The sequence below is a fragment of the Pseudochaenichthys georgianus genome, chromosome 4 (genome assembly GCF_902827115.2).
Source record: "Pseudochaenichthys georgianus chromosome 4, fPseGeo1.2, whole genome shotgun sequence".
In the NCBI taxonomy this organism is placed as follows: Eukaryota; Metazoa; Chordata; class Actinopteri; order Perciformes; family Channichthyidae; genus Pseudochaenichthys; species Pseudochaenichthys georgianus.
This window is the reverse complement of record NC_047506.1, coordinates 31,867,889-31,882,703: the sequence shown is the minus strand read 5'-3', so window position 1 is coordinate 31,882,703 and position 14,815 is coordinate 31,867,889. Positions and strand designations below refer to the sequence as shown.

General features: G+C 40.0%; 2 protein-coding genes across 2 annotated transcripts; both read right to left on the bottom strand.

Annotated features, from left to right (window-relative positions):
• Nucleotides 1-246: 246 nt before the first annotated feature.
• On the bottom strand, nucleotides 247-5,806 carry LOC117445624 (interferon regulatory factor 4-like). The gene is given in 9 exon segments (XM_034081391.2): nucleotides 247-360; nucleotides 363-500; nucleotides 1,516-1,628; nucleotides 2,350-2,727; nucleotides 3,061-3,162; nucleotides 3,258-3,396; nucleotides 4,094-4,167; nucleotides 4,494-4,680; nucleotides 5,413-5,806. Coding segments are annotated over 9 exon segments (1,353 nt in total). The 5' UTR covers nucleotides 5,611-5,806; the 3' UTR covers nucleotides 247-336.
• A 1,657-nt stretch (nucleotides 5,807-7,463) lies between these two features.
• LOC117445658 (dual specificity protein phosphatase 22-B-like) lies at nucleotides 7,464-14,815 on the bottom strand. Its single transcript, XM_034081434.2, has 7 exons — nucleotides 14,567-14,815; nucleotides 14,431-14,464; nucleotides 12,691-12,773; nucleotides 10,480-10,529; nucleotides 9,956-10,030; nucleotides 9,472-9,643; nucleotides 7,464-8,232 (listed from the first exon to the last, which is right to left on the bottom strand). Exons 1-7 carry the CDS (start codon nucleotides 14,585-14,587, stop codon nucleotides 8,083-8,085), a joined length of 585 nt encoding a protein of 194 aa, XP_033937325.1. The 5' UTR covers nucleotides 14,588-14,815; the 3' UTR covers nucleotides 7,464-8,082.

Here is a 14,815-nt window from a genome sequence, read left to right as displayed (position 1 = left end):
CAAAGTTTTGTACAGTACAATCGCTTAGCTGTCAGTTTTCTTTGCATAGTCAGTATGGAATATATTCATGGTGCCACAAAAATACAGTAAGGGGAGAAAGAATATGCAACTTTATTTCCAGCCACACACACACACACACACACACACACCACACACACACACACACACACACACACACACACACACCACAGAACCCTTCATTGCAGCACTGTCACTAAACGTCCATTATCTTCATATACTGTCCAAGTTTGTCCTCCTGTCTCAGTTTCCTCGTCTCCTGTGTCAAAGGTCACAGCTGCATCCTGAAGGTTTCAACAGTCCCTGAGCCCACAGAGGTCACTCCTGCAGGCTGCTGCTGTGCAATGATGTGTGATGGTCCTCTGGTAGTCCTCAGATGTGTTTATATGGTCTGTGACTCCGGGGTGCTCGTAGCTGCGGAAGTAGTGGCCCCCCATCTGCTGGGCGTAGTACAGGAGCTGTCTGGCAAACAGCGGCTCCACCTGACAACAGGAAGGTCAGACAGGTCAGTAAAAAGGTTAAACTGTCACCATTTTACATTGCTTATAGCTAAGATTCGTATCAAGATATCACAACTTATTTTGAAAATCCTAAAAGGTAGGAAGTGGAAAAATGGATTGGAAAGTAAAAAAAATGAAAGTCTGTGTTTGTCATAAATTTGAATCGGGGACTAACGAAACATTTCTAAAAACCCATTTACTAGCTTTAACCTGAGATTTCAACTAGAACTATTCGTCTTAAATGTTGTGTTTTTTTGACAAAATACTGTTAAAAAAAACAGGGTTAGAAATTGAAAATCGGCCTTAGTTTTCACACACGTTTTTCAGAGCTCAGAATCTCCACTTGATCTAAAAGGCGGACTATGGAGCAACACATTCAACACTAATATAGTTCAGGCCTTGGAATAACTGTCCACATCTCATATTATCTCCGAGACCCGGTGGCTTGCTCTGGTGTGTGCTCATTGAAAGCTGTTTCCCTGGATGATGGAAAGGGGACTTTTCTAAAACAATTGCTTGGTTGGTGGCTTGTTGTAAGTTGAGTTGTTACAGGAATAAGTAACTCTTAAATCAGCATTAGGGCTGCATCTAGTGACTGTTCTCCTTATGAATACATCTACCCATTATTTACCTGCTAATTCCATAACAGCAAATGTTTAATATCTTGTCAACTAATCACTCCCAAATAGAAATATGCTTTAATGAACACAGTCTGATTATTGGTCTGTAACAGTCAATTGGTTGAAGCTCTACTTTTTGGATTGTTTTTCTGGGTTTCAAATCTGTGTCAGAACTTCCATCATCTGAACAAATAGCAGAGATCACAGATGTGGAGGGAGAGTTGAGAGATGTGGAACTGGGCTTTTGCCTAATCTCTCTCAGAAACTGAGTTACTAAACATTATGACTATAAAGAACCCCTGCCTGACTTTCAAATCCTATTTTAAAAGTTAAAAAAAGGCTAAATGAAAGTAATATGGAGGTGGCAGGATCCTCACCTGGACTGTGAGGCTCTGTCTTTGTCTCTGTGCGTCCAATATGTCGTCTCCAAAACTCAGCAGGACCTGGAAGCGAGGTAGAGGCCGACCGTGGAGCCCGTAACTCTGAATCTCTAAAAGTCCCGGAATAGACAATATCACATTATAATCAGTTGACATAAAAAACATCTGAATTGATAGATTCACATGAATTCAGGATGGTTTCTCTCGAAGTGGCATGACCTTTGGGGTGATTCCAATGGAAAGTCCTGCTCACACCATGTATGCAAATACAATTAGCTGTCAGGCTCTTACACAGCTGGGGCTGGCTTAGCATGTGGGCGGGAGGATGAGTCTGTGAAGAATTGATGTGACTGCCGTCTCATCATGAAATACTACTTTAACAACTTTGCCCACCACAGTAATGTTGAATTTTGGGGGGAATAGTGTGTCTTAAGTTTTGTTCTTAGATGGCTTTAAGCAAAGCAGTTTACAGTAAATGAGGGGTAGTTTTTCCTCAAAGACGATTAAGGCTAACAGACTAACAAAACTGTTTCAAGTTCAAGTCTGCACTGCTGCCTTACTGATTTAAGTTTATCTGTGGCCCCATGTTATGCCTTTTATGAACTGTATTACTATTACATTTAAATTCACAGAGTGGCGTCCAATTCTAACTTCTTAAATGTGAATATCTGGTGTTTAATATTGTTGTAACTTGAATATCTTTTTATGTGGACTGCTTGTGACCTTAAAGGAAATCTGATGGCATTTTAACTTGTTATAGATCATAAACAATCCAAAAGAATCCCCAGATGAAATGATTATGAAGCGAGTTGCAGCCCTTCCCTGTCTCACCTGTCAGGTAGTCCTGCGTGTGGAGGAGTTTACAGGTGACCTCTCTCTCCAGTTTGTTGAGCTTGTCTCCATACTGGGACAGTCCTCCCTGCCAGTACACCCTGCCCGGACACATTCTGCGGGCGTAGAGTCCGTCTGATCCCATCCACAGTAACACCCCCCTATCCAGGGTGGAGGGGGGGCTCGGGGGACCCTCATCTGTCCTCCTCGGAGCTGAGAGGCTGTCCACAGGCAGAGGCACCACCTCGGGAAGTCCTGGCGTCAGGTAGTGCTTCTCCTCCGGGGAGCAGGGAGTGAGGTGGCACCCCTCCGGACTGGAGGTGGTCACCTCCCTCAACAGAGCGTCCCGGAAATATACAGACACATGCAGGCGGATGTCTGAATGGAGGAGAAGAAGACACAGGTCGATCAATCTTTTCACATTTAATATGATCACGTTTTGTAGTTTAACTTATCATTGTGTGAGGATAAGTATAATAGGGCCCCTTTAAAATAAGTAGGCTAAAGTATTTTCATTGTTTACCTCCAGGTGTAAATAGCAAACAAACAGGTATTAACTGTTTTATTGTAATGTGTGGCTTTATTTAGATTCTAGGGCTAAATAAGGTATGAAGTCACATCGAAATCAAATGTAGCTTAGTGTAGGAATTCCCCTGGACCGACAGCCCTACTGATTTCAGATTAAAAAAGTGAAATTACAGTGTTTTCTACCTGAGAGCGCCTCTGCTGATCTGATGCCGGCGTCCAGTGTGAAAGGCGAGGGCTGGCTGTCAGCGGGGCCGTACGAGTAGATGGAGGCTCTGAGCTGGTATCCTGCACCCACAGAGGAACACACAAGAGATCAACACGAGCACAGAAAGGCACATGATGGAATTCTGGAGCTTCCATCTGAATGTGGAGTAACGTACCATTCTCCATGGACGGGCCCTGCCATGGCAGGCTGCGGGGGGGACAGGGACACTGAGGGAAGGGCAGGTCGGGCAGGGAGGCCGGCTCCTGGCAGTAATCTCTCCATCCACCCTCTGGTGTGGGAATGTACTGTGGCATCTACACACACACACACACAAACATCAGTTCAACATGCACAGTTAACAATCAGTTCTGGACACCTAAAAGCTCAAAAGAAATGACTCTTTTTAGAAAGAGCATTAGGGAGCACAGTAGTAATGTTAATACTGTTTTTGTTAGTACAGTTAGTATATTTTACAATGACACACTGTCCTTTTCATATCTCATGAGCCACTCTTAAATTAAAAACGTTACTTTTTTTGGAAACATTTAAAAAATTAAATATAATAATTTCATATTTCCCTACAGGAGACAGTGTGCACTTGGGTCAAAAAATAAGTTTTCTAAGTTGATATTTATGTTTGGTAAATTCAAACATACATATACTCTCTATGAAACTAAAATCACCTTATTTTGGCTAGTCTTGACAAGCTAGAAATGCACCACCTACAATTTAATTGTAAATAGCAACACAGATCAACAAGACCAGTCCTATTCCTATGTTATGTTCTACTTGTAATATCATTATTTCCAACAGCACTTGAAGGCAGCGTCAGTGAGACTTTGGGATGAAACTCATAAACCTGGCATCTGGTGCATCCAAGGTCAGTGGAGCATGCATAGGATGCTCTCTCATTCACTCTTACTGCTGCACACCAAACCTCTCTCTCACACTCTCTCTCCCTCCCTTCCTCTGTCTCTCTAACCCACTCATTTGCATGTGTTTGAAAATCACCTGGCTCTGCAGGGCGGGGTAGGGGGAGTGCCCCTGATAACTTGGACTCAGAGGACTGTCCTCCTGCCGGGGTCCTGAACACAAGACAGAAGAAAAGAAACGTATAAACACACAGGCTACAGAGAAAATCCACACCTCATGACATCATGCAGCGTGACCTTCACTGGTGGTTTGGTTTTGACTACACTGAGGAGTCATTGACCTTTATTAATCACTGCAGAGAATTTCCAACTTTGTCTCAAAAAACACAACTTACAATAACTATGTTTACCACTTATTTACAAAAATGTTCACCCAGTTTGGTTAGCTCTTACACTTTTAATCTTTATGCCATGGCTAATAAATCAACATTTTAAAAGCTGTATTGTTAGATATGTGAGGTGTTGGAGGTGGGACTGACTTTTCTTGGCGCCCTCAGGGATGACCCGGTACACCTTGTAGGGGTCCGAGATGTCCAACTGGCTCCTGTCCACCTGCTCATCGAAGTCATTGCTCTTGTTCAGGGCGCAGCGGAGGCGAGTCTTCCAGGTGGGGGGGTCCAACTTATCGATCCCCTCCCGGAACTTTCCTTTGAACAGCGCCCAGGCCTGCACACAGGTAACCGGGACTACTTTTTAAAAAAAACTTTAAAAAGAGAAGCCTGATACTACAAACTTCACCGTGTTGTGTTTCAGAGCCCTCTCAAGAAGAACGTTTATTCAGCGCTAGTAATTAGTCGATGTTTTGAGTTCTCTTGAATTAATCGATTAATTTCAATATTTCAAATGTGACGAAGTTCGGGTTTTCCACAGTCTTATAAGTAATCGGGTTATCTTTTCAGTTGGAATAATTGTTCAGACAAAAACAACTATTTTAAATAAGTCATATGTCCCTGGGAACTTGTGTCGACTAATTCTGACTAGGCTCTCACCCCAATGCTTAAACTATTTTCAGACATTTAATAAAATACAAATAAATTAACAAAGTTATTGTCAGACTTTTAAATTAACCGTTGCAGAATTCGGGCTTTTGCATACCCAAAAACACAATTTGTATATGAAAAACTTGAAGACATCATAAGACATTAAAAAATAGAAAATGTTTACGATGTTGTTATTATTTTATAATGAATTGTAGGCAAGGGTTAGGGTTTGTGAAAATAACTATAACAAAAAATGTATCAAACGGACCATATATTATTTCTCGTAGTCCCCTTTTGTAGGACTTTAAAATCATATTTTGAGAACTTTTCATAATTTAAACGCCTATTTTCATACTTTTATTCTGAAAGCCATGTTCAATTCTTGCTGCATTTACAGCAGAGGATGCGGGTCTCTTACCTTGAAAAGCGCGGCATCCTCGTCGCGGTTGTAGTCCTGCTTCCCGGCGTGTTTCCAGGGGATCCTGAAGATGCTCTTCTCCTCGTTCTCCCACACCAGCCCCGGGTACTTCCCGCTGTCCACCTGCTCGATGAGCCACAGCCGCAGCTTCCCGTTCCCGCTGCTCACCGAGCCTACGTAATCCCCATCTCCGTTCATCTCTGTCCGAACACACGCAAGACCACTGTAAACTCCTGTAACTCAGTTCAACGTGCTGAAATGTGTAGTGAAACTAATGCAGAGGAGTCTATTCTATTAACTTGGTCTGATGGTGAGCTGCTGTTATCTGTGAAACTCAAAACCTGTCAAGTTTTTTCAAATCAATCAGTCTCAGAAAGCTCTCATCATTACGGAGGGCCCGCTTAAATCCTCCGCCTATAGCGCGTGTCGGGGGGCGGGGTCAGAGCCGGGATGCTGAGAGGACGCACCTGCTGTCCGCCCGCCTCTCTCTCTCTCTCTCTACTGCGAAGCTTATCTGCACACAGCGGCAGATCTCCAGTAACACACCGGGGGAAACCCTGCCGGCGTCAGTCACACAGAAGTGTCACACACCCGCACACACGGAAAATCGTGGCACGGAGACGAAAACAATTCTTTGAAACGATAAAGCTTTACGAAAAGTAGCTAGTGGTCCTGCTGCAAAAGTAAAAGGAAAGAAAAATTAGTTTGTTGCCACAGGAAGATGTTATAGAACCATTGAAATGATACCGCCTTAGGTTTATTATAAACTGTGTCGTTTAGTTAGAATGTACTATTATATAGAAACAATTACCCTAAAGTGAGCACAAAATCAAAACAGCCCATCAAGTTAGAGGTGTTGCCTACAATATAGGCTTTATAAGAACTTCATTAAAAATAGCAAATGTGTCTCTAACGCTTTCAATCACCGATTCTCAACCTATGTGACAGAGGAAGACTTTACTAAAACACATACCCAAGTCCTGGGTACTACAAAAATCAAAATGATCTCAACATTTTCAAAAATATGTTTTATCCTTATGCAGTATTGACTGCAGTGTTGTAGAAAAATATATATTATATACTATTTGATCATTATTACTAACACATTTACCAATAAGCAGAGGCAGAAGAAGTATGTAAGTAAAATGAGCAATAACCAAGTGTGAGAATACTCTCTTACAAGTAAAAGACCTGCATATAAAATTGTACTTAAGTACCAAATTTAAAAGTACTCATTGTGCAGAATGGGTCATTTAAGCACCATATATATTAAATTATTGTATTGTAATTATTTTTGTTCATAACTATAATGTTACACTTGGTAAAGGTGGGGTGTATTTTAATTACTTTAGTATACTGCTGGATTCATCTTTAATAATATATGAAAACATGATCGTGAATTTACATGTTGTGTTAATAACCTAAATCTGCAAAGAAGCTATAGTGACTAAATCTGTTAAATAAATGTATTAATTATAAAGTACAATATTTGCCTACAATTTATAGTGGAGTAAAAGCACATTAGCATAAGTCAATTATAAGTTACTCCACTTTTTACTTGAGTACATACTTAATAACATAACACCCCTGCCAATAAGAAAGATGTGTATAGTGCAACAGGTCAAGTAGGAATTATTTATAAATATTTATACTCTTTATTACATTTTAGATAAATTGTACTTTTTTCCTAACTTCATTTATTTAACAGCTCATCCTACTTAATAATATCCTCATAAAATGTAATGATGTTATATATAAAACTATATTAGTTGTACAATATTAACATTGATCAGTATGTCTAGTCATCCACTTTAAATTGAAGTAAGTAAAGTATCCAGAAAAGCCTTCTATCGCTGACCAGTTGAGACAAGTTCCAGCAAAGGCTCATGACTATTTGCTTTTTTTATATGCCTATAATGATCCACAAATTAAACATGTTAAAATGTTGTGGAGCAGTAATATGTTTGTTATGCCTTTCTGATCCTTTCCCGCAGCTTGCAAGATAGGAACCACTTCTCGAAATAGATAAAGAAATACACAGTACATAAAACAAAATGTAATGTTAATGATTTATTTCATAAAAAGTAAATTCACGGAAGCCAAAATGGTTGGGAATCATTCACAATCAAATGTTAGACATTACAATTAAAACCAGGCTCTTACTGTTAATCCTTCCTATAATGGCATAGGCTACCGTTTCAAGTACAAACAAAAATAAACATTGGTAAATAAAACTGCAATAAATACAGCTTCTGATACTGTTTGACTGGAAGACACAGTATTGTTCAGCTTTAACACGGTCTATACAGAACGCATAATACTTTTGTTCAAGTAGAGGGCACAGCATAACGTAACTAACAGGGGGAGAGATCGCTGTTAAACATGTTCACTCTGTGGACTGTATATGTACATATATTTCCTTGGTGTCATGCTTGGCTGCTCTTGCATGTTGTTTGACAGTTTGAGGCGAGGACACGACACGACAAGGGGGGGACTGAGATAATGGCCGGAAAAAAATCCCCCCCACTCACATGACTCCTTTGCGAACATGAGATATATACATAACGTGTCTGCTGTAGCTTCTCTCTGCAGGCCCTGTGATTGAGGCAAACAGCTGGTCTTAGTGGTTGTAATGGTCCGAGCACAGCGATGCTTGAGTTCAGGAAAGACTCATGTGCTACTCGTGCCCAGTGGAGAAATGCTGGTTGTAAAGGTGTCGTTGCTGCTGCCACCGTTTAATTTCCGGTTCAAAAGGTCTTCCACCTCCTCATCATCGTTGAAGGAGTTCTTCCCGTATCGGTCCTTCCACCAGGCTCGATACTAGGGGGAACGCAGAGAAGGGGAGTTTAGGAGTGAGTCAGATGAAGAACTGACAGCTGTGGCAGAATGAAAGAGTTGGAAAGTGTTTCACATTGAGGGAAGATTCAGACAGAGGAGTCTCTAAAGGAGGATTGCAGTCCTAGTGGTTTAGGCAATTTAACTTAATGGGGTAGCATGGTTCAATTGGCATCCTTATCAGATTGTTTGACCGTTTCCAAAACGGTCAAACAGATTGGATCAGATTTCCAAAATAGGGAGCCTGCATCGGCCAATTTGTGTAACTTTATGAATATAAGATAAGCATACCAATAACACTTGCTCTTTGTATAGAGGACAACACCATCGATGGCTTTGAAGTGTGTTTCATTATTTCATTTCTTACTGTCGGATATTCTGTCCCTCGTTTGATTGTGCCTGTTCAGAGCAGTGCTAACGTTTGTTTCATGCCTGGCTGGTTTCATATGTGGCAATTTTATTTTCAAATGTCATTTGTGTTGTCTGCTATAGAGCAACAACCCCGGAAAGTAGTTTTGTGAGACCTCACCTAGCTCCAGTGAGGTAAAAGTGTGCTGAAGCGTGTGTGGCATCACTGAGGGGTGGGGTTAGAGGTGCTTCAGCACTCACTGCTGACCACAGCCAACGGGGTGTGATCAGAAGTGTGTGGTGTTGCAACTGTCAGAAGTGACACCGGGGACTGTAACAGGGGGCCTCAGACAAATGTCACCCCCTGTCTCTTCCTATTACCTCTGTTTGCTTCATCAATGCCAAACACAAGTGGAATAGTCTTGGAACTTTCAACCAGAGAGGGCAATCAAACAATGTTCAGCAAGGTGTTAACGGAGTACTGTTTAGGATTTATACGGATCTATTGGCAAACATGGATTATACTATTCATGATTACGTTTTTGTTACTTTGTTAGACTAAGAACCATTGTGTTGTTGTAACCTTAGAAGGAGCCCTTCCTATCTACATAGGGAGCAGGTCATTCATACAGAGCCTGCCATGTTGCATCTCCAAGTTCAATTAACCAGAACGGACAAACCAACCACTAACTGAAATGGGTGGGGTACTGTTAACCCCTTATGCATGGGTACACTATATAATCACACCTAGTAATGGCAGACTCCGCCACAATCTAAACTAATACGTATACAGAGAGGTAAACAAAAGAACAAGCATCTTTGGGATTTGATAGTATGAAATGTTGATTATTATAACACTAGCGAGGTGTCACTCACTTCTGTCAGTTCTGTATTTTCGAACTCCTCCAGCTGACGGAGGAAGCCCAGGTTTGGCCCCGCACACGGCCGAGCCGTTCTCACCGCCGCCAGAGACTCCACCCAGCCGCGGCCCGTCCCCGTCATGATGTAGGCCACCACCAGGGTCACACTGCGGGACACCCCCGCCACACTGAGGGCACACAGGTCTCACAGGTCTCATTCACTTTACAGAGTAGTGAAACCCCTTTCCTTTAATGCTGTGGTGTAATGTTGGACATTTGATGAAAACAATTTCCTTTTTTTTTGGTACATTTTAAATGAAAATGTGTTTAATAAAAAAAAAGTTTCCACTTGAGGCCAATACTACTCATTTTAAACAAAGAGCAATTTAAGCTGAATATCTGTGCTTCTTCCTTCCAACATCCTCATAAACAACACCAGTTTTAAGGTTATGCATACTAAAACATAAAGAAAGATTATAGTTCATAGTATTTGTACTCACCAGTGGACAAGGCAGCCCTCTCCTTTCAGTCGGGACTCGTGGATAAACATGATGCTGTCTCTGAAGTGCTGAACCCTAGTAGGATAAAACACTTAAACAGTCAATCTTAGATCTTTACTAATTATTTAATCTATGTATTAAATTCCAATTGATAATTCAACCTAATTAAGTAGTGATAATCTTTTCTACAGTTTTTATTCCATCAAATGTTGTCTACTGCACCTGCTCACCAAGTATAAGACATTATACACTCTGTATACATTTGAGATACATTCAGTAATAGGACTGTATGTGTGCTACTTAATATCCTGAATAAGATACCTAAATATAAAATAATTTCATTCATAAAACATAAAACCAGACATCACAAAGAGAATTGACCAAACTCTTGTAGGACTTGTATTTTCTTATTACACAAACCATCATACAGATATATCAGATCCTAAATGGAATTACTTTCGAACACAGTGAACCTAACATATAAAATGTGTATATAAATATATATATATCATGTAAGTACTCACAGGTTCTGCAGCCTACTGTCAGCAGCAGATATACACAGGTATGTCATCTCCTAAAGGGCAAAGGGGGAGGAGTTTAGACTTAAAAAACATAAAACTGTGTATTTTTTAAATAAACATTTTTGATTTAATAAATGAAGATTTCACATTGAATTCTATACGTCATCTATTTGAACTCGGGGGTCTTAGACACTTCCTGTTTTTCAATGTATGGGACGGCCCCTGAAACGTTGCGCCTCTGACCCTGCTGGCTTGGTAGGTCACAACTTAATGATATGCATTTGTGTTTGTGTAATGTGTGTGTTTTTGTACGTGCACCTGGCAGCTGATGGTACATGCAGTGGACAGAAACTACCTTGTCCGGTTATGACTGAACCGCTGCAAAAACCCCTGAGTCCTCGGGGACACATCGAGCTCTGGAAGTGCTCCAGACAGGTTAGCTCGCACACACACCAACCAGACAAAGTACTCGCACAAACACATAAACACAAACATATACACACACACACTTACTAACAGACGTACATATTGACCCAGCATGTAACTCTTACATTAGTTTAATTGTGAGGTTATGTAAAACAAATGCTGAGAAGTATCTTTGCACCATCGCTCTTAAAACTCATCAAGACCATGACTCAGTGTTTTTAAAATCACCAAATTGCAAATTCTACTTTCCTCTCGCAGGAATTATCACCGTTTCTTCCAAGAAATCAATCTGTCAGCAGTTTGACTGTTAGGTATGCAAATGCACATCCCATCTGGCCATTTGGGCTAAACTGGTAAAAACAGACCTGAGTCATCATTATGCCACAAAGCTAAAAATAGCTTTTGAATGTGAGACCAATCTAACGATCATGATCAAAGATTTGTGAAGAGCTGCTGAATCAAGAGTAGCACAGTTCAGCGACTCAGGCTTCATTTCAATCTTAAATCCTTTTAAAAAGTGTTGGTGGTTGACCAGTTTGTGTAGTGATACTGTAATACAAGTTGCTGTTTCTCTTCAGAGTTCAATGATACTAGCATGGATGGGGAAAGTGTACAGAAATCTCTGAGAACTTCTCATGCTCGCTTTCAACAAGAAAAGATGAAAGTTGTGAAAGCAAACACTGGAAATCAGGATTTTCAGAAACAAGTCAAACGGAGAGAGATGGACATTTCATTCAATTTGAAAGGATGATTAAATTAAACTTAAATGCATCGTTAAATAATAAAATCTCTGAATAAAACTGTATAACTCTAAGAACAGATTTTGCAAATGTTATATTCTTATTTCTGCAGCCAAAGGTTCTCACAGTAGAATCGCCTCTTTTTCGACACTCACTTGCTCCTGACACACAAGAAGAAACACCTTTCTCTCCCCCTTCATACACGAATCGCCACGTATAGATGCAGCTGTGAAAAGTCAGCAGCCTTTTTTTTTTTTTTTTTTTAAAAACAGTTGCACTTTCAAGACTTTATGGACGACAAGATACTGAGTTAAAAGCATCTTGTGTGAAAAAAAAAGGTTGCATCTGCATCACAGCTGCACTAAAGACTGAAATTGGCAAGCAAATTTTCAAATATTCATGGATCCTATACAATATTGAAGTGAACCAGAAAACTGCTTATTTAGAGACACCTGGTGAATTCCAGGTCTTCTGACTGATACAAGATAAAAGGACTTTCTGTGCAGAATTGAAAAGACCATCTGACTTTCACATTAATTGAAGTGGTCTATCTCAACTGAAAATCTGACTTTTGAGTAGAGCTTATTACACCACCCTTTGTCTCATATTTATCCTTTCTAAATGCAACTAAATCTGTGGTTAAAGGTGATAGATATGAGGATAACAATTCTATAATGCATATTAGAGCTGAAACAAAAGATGGTTCAAGTTACTGAAGCAAGGGAAGTCACCTCAGAATTTGTAAAATTGTGATGGATATTTTTCACTTTTTTAACAATTTTTCAGACTAAGCCATTGGAGAATGTATTGAAAGATGAATAGATAATGATTTTTTTTTGTAGGCTAAAGCCCTGATGAAGATATTAATTTTTTTTAAATAATCTCATGTATGCTGCAAACATTTCATAATTTCAGACCAAGCATATGGGCTCTTAGGAGGAAATAAAGCCACAGAGAATTCAGGGGAGGTTGTACACGTAATAGCTGTATCAATGTTGGGGTCAGAGGGTCCCACAGGCCGAAGTAAGACACAGAGAAGACAGCTCACCTCGAGGATGGGTGCTGCAGTGTCGTGGATGGACAGGATGTGGGTAATGTTGTGCCGCGCCAACAGTTCCCGGTCTTGTGCATCTGCAGAGCACAAAGACATCTGACATCTAAAATATTCCAATCACAAATCACCCTATGTCAGATCCAATCTAAATAAAGCAGTTTCTACCCTACAACAACCCCCCTCCCCTGATCTCTCCCAAGCAAATAGGGCCTTAAAATTGCCCTTTTTTTTCAACTGAAAGAAAAACCGGAAAACCAATGTTTCTAAAACCGTACAACAGCTTGGCCCAGAAGCAAGAAACAGTAATTCTTCTAATCAAATTTTGTTCTTTAAAAGGAAGCCAAATGTTTTCTACCTTGGACAGATGTGTCTTGAGCAACTTTTTCTCATGCTTTGCACGTTTGCAGGATGCTAATGCAACCCTTACAAAATAATTGAATGTGAACTTTCCTGTCTATATTATATACATATATTAATTACACGTACCCCAATTCAACACATATATGAGTTTGTACAAATTGCAAAACCAAAACAAACCCTGATACAATATGAATTGATTGAATCAATAGATGAATAAACGAGTAGGCTACAATATAAGTATTTATGCTAGCTGCAAAGTAAATACAATCTGATTGTTTAACTGTAAGCGAGTGATATGAAGGTCATAAAGAGACAAGACCACAAGTGTGTTGGTCATGAGATAAATATTTTCACGGGCTACACAATGCCAACAACTGTCTCTGCTGAGCACATGCCAGTGAAGCTGCCCAATGAAGCCAGAAACACAGTCACTAAATGCTCAAGATTTAAAGATGTTTCACCTTATACAATAATTGTAATAGAAATGTTGGATTTCTGTGAAAACACCATGTCAAATTAGCAGTAACTGGAAAAAGAAGGCAAAATAGACGCAAGAGAGCTAATAAGCTAATGTTAGCTGGTGAGATATCCTCAGCTAATGTTAAAACTAAAGTTACTTTTTGATATTTTACATATTTATATTTATTTTGATTTATGAAATCTTGCCAATTTAACTACAATACACACAATAGGCAGTATCTTAATCCAACAATTAGGTCTATGCAGAATAAGAAACCTTGCTAACGGAAATTGCTGCGCAAGCTAAAGTAACTACCTTAGCAACTTCACTGTTTCTGTAGTTACTTTGTTGTCATTTTATAACAGACCAGGGAACTTCTTACACTATAAGAGACTGGGACAATTGAAGTCTCCTCATACTTTCTCACACTTGCTCACACAGACAAGGTTTCATATGATGTAAAACATGCCGAGCAAGTGTGTCATCTTTTCTATTTAGCAGAGGTTTCCTGAAATTGTCCTGTTTACTTTAAATTGTACATATTTGAAAGATATTTCATTTTAGCAGTCACCATTACAAGCGTGCACATATGAAAAAACAAACAAATGGAAAGATGTGGATACAGTTTGCAGTAGGGACACCCCCACGCTGCGGGGCATCCCCTCCCACACCAACCCTCACGTACTCAGCAGCCCTAAATATCTTTCCTCCGGCTTCTGACAAAAAACTGTTTTGTTCATCAAAAAATACGACTTCAATCATTCTGCCCTGTGACCTCTCCACTCTATAGAAACTGAGCTCAGTGTAGCATCTCACCACATGCCCCATGTATGAGGAACTGAAACACACTTTACTACATTATCCTGACAATAAATTAATTCTAGACTCAAATGACAGGAGGTAGGACATCTTACCTTTGATATTTCCGAGATACAGATGAGGCAGAACCTAAAGACAGTTAGAAATTGAGTCAAATAAGTAAGACGAGGCTGTGAACGTACAACAAGGTCATTAAGGTGAATCATTTTTTGTAGAGATTTGAAACTGTACCTTATTAATTCCGTTACCCATGTCAGCAAAAAGTCTCGAGGATTTAGCACATCAATATTAGAGCACAGTTTAGATTTTTTAAATGTAATCTTTAGCTCCGGTCAAGCCCTCCCCCCAGAAGTTCACTGTTAATGTGTCCCATCGTTATCAAGCCACCCCTGATGACTTTGTTCTTTACCCAGGATATCATAAAGGGTTTGTTGCGTCCACAGCTCGAGCAACGACTGCTGCTTGATTGAGAATGTGTCG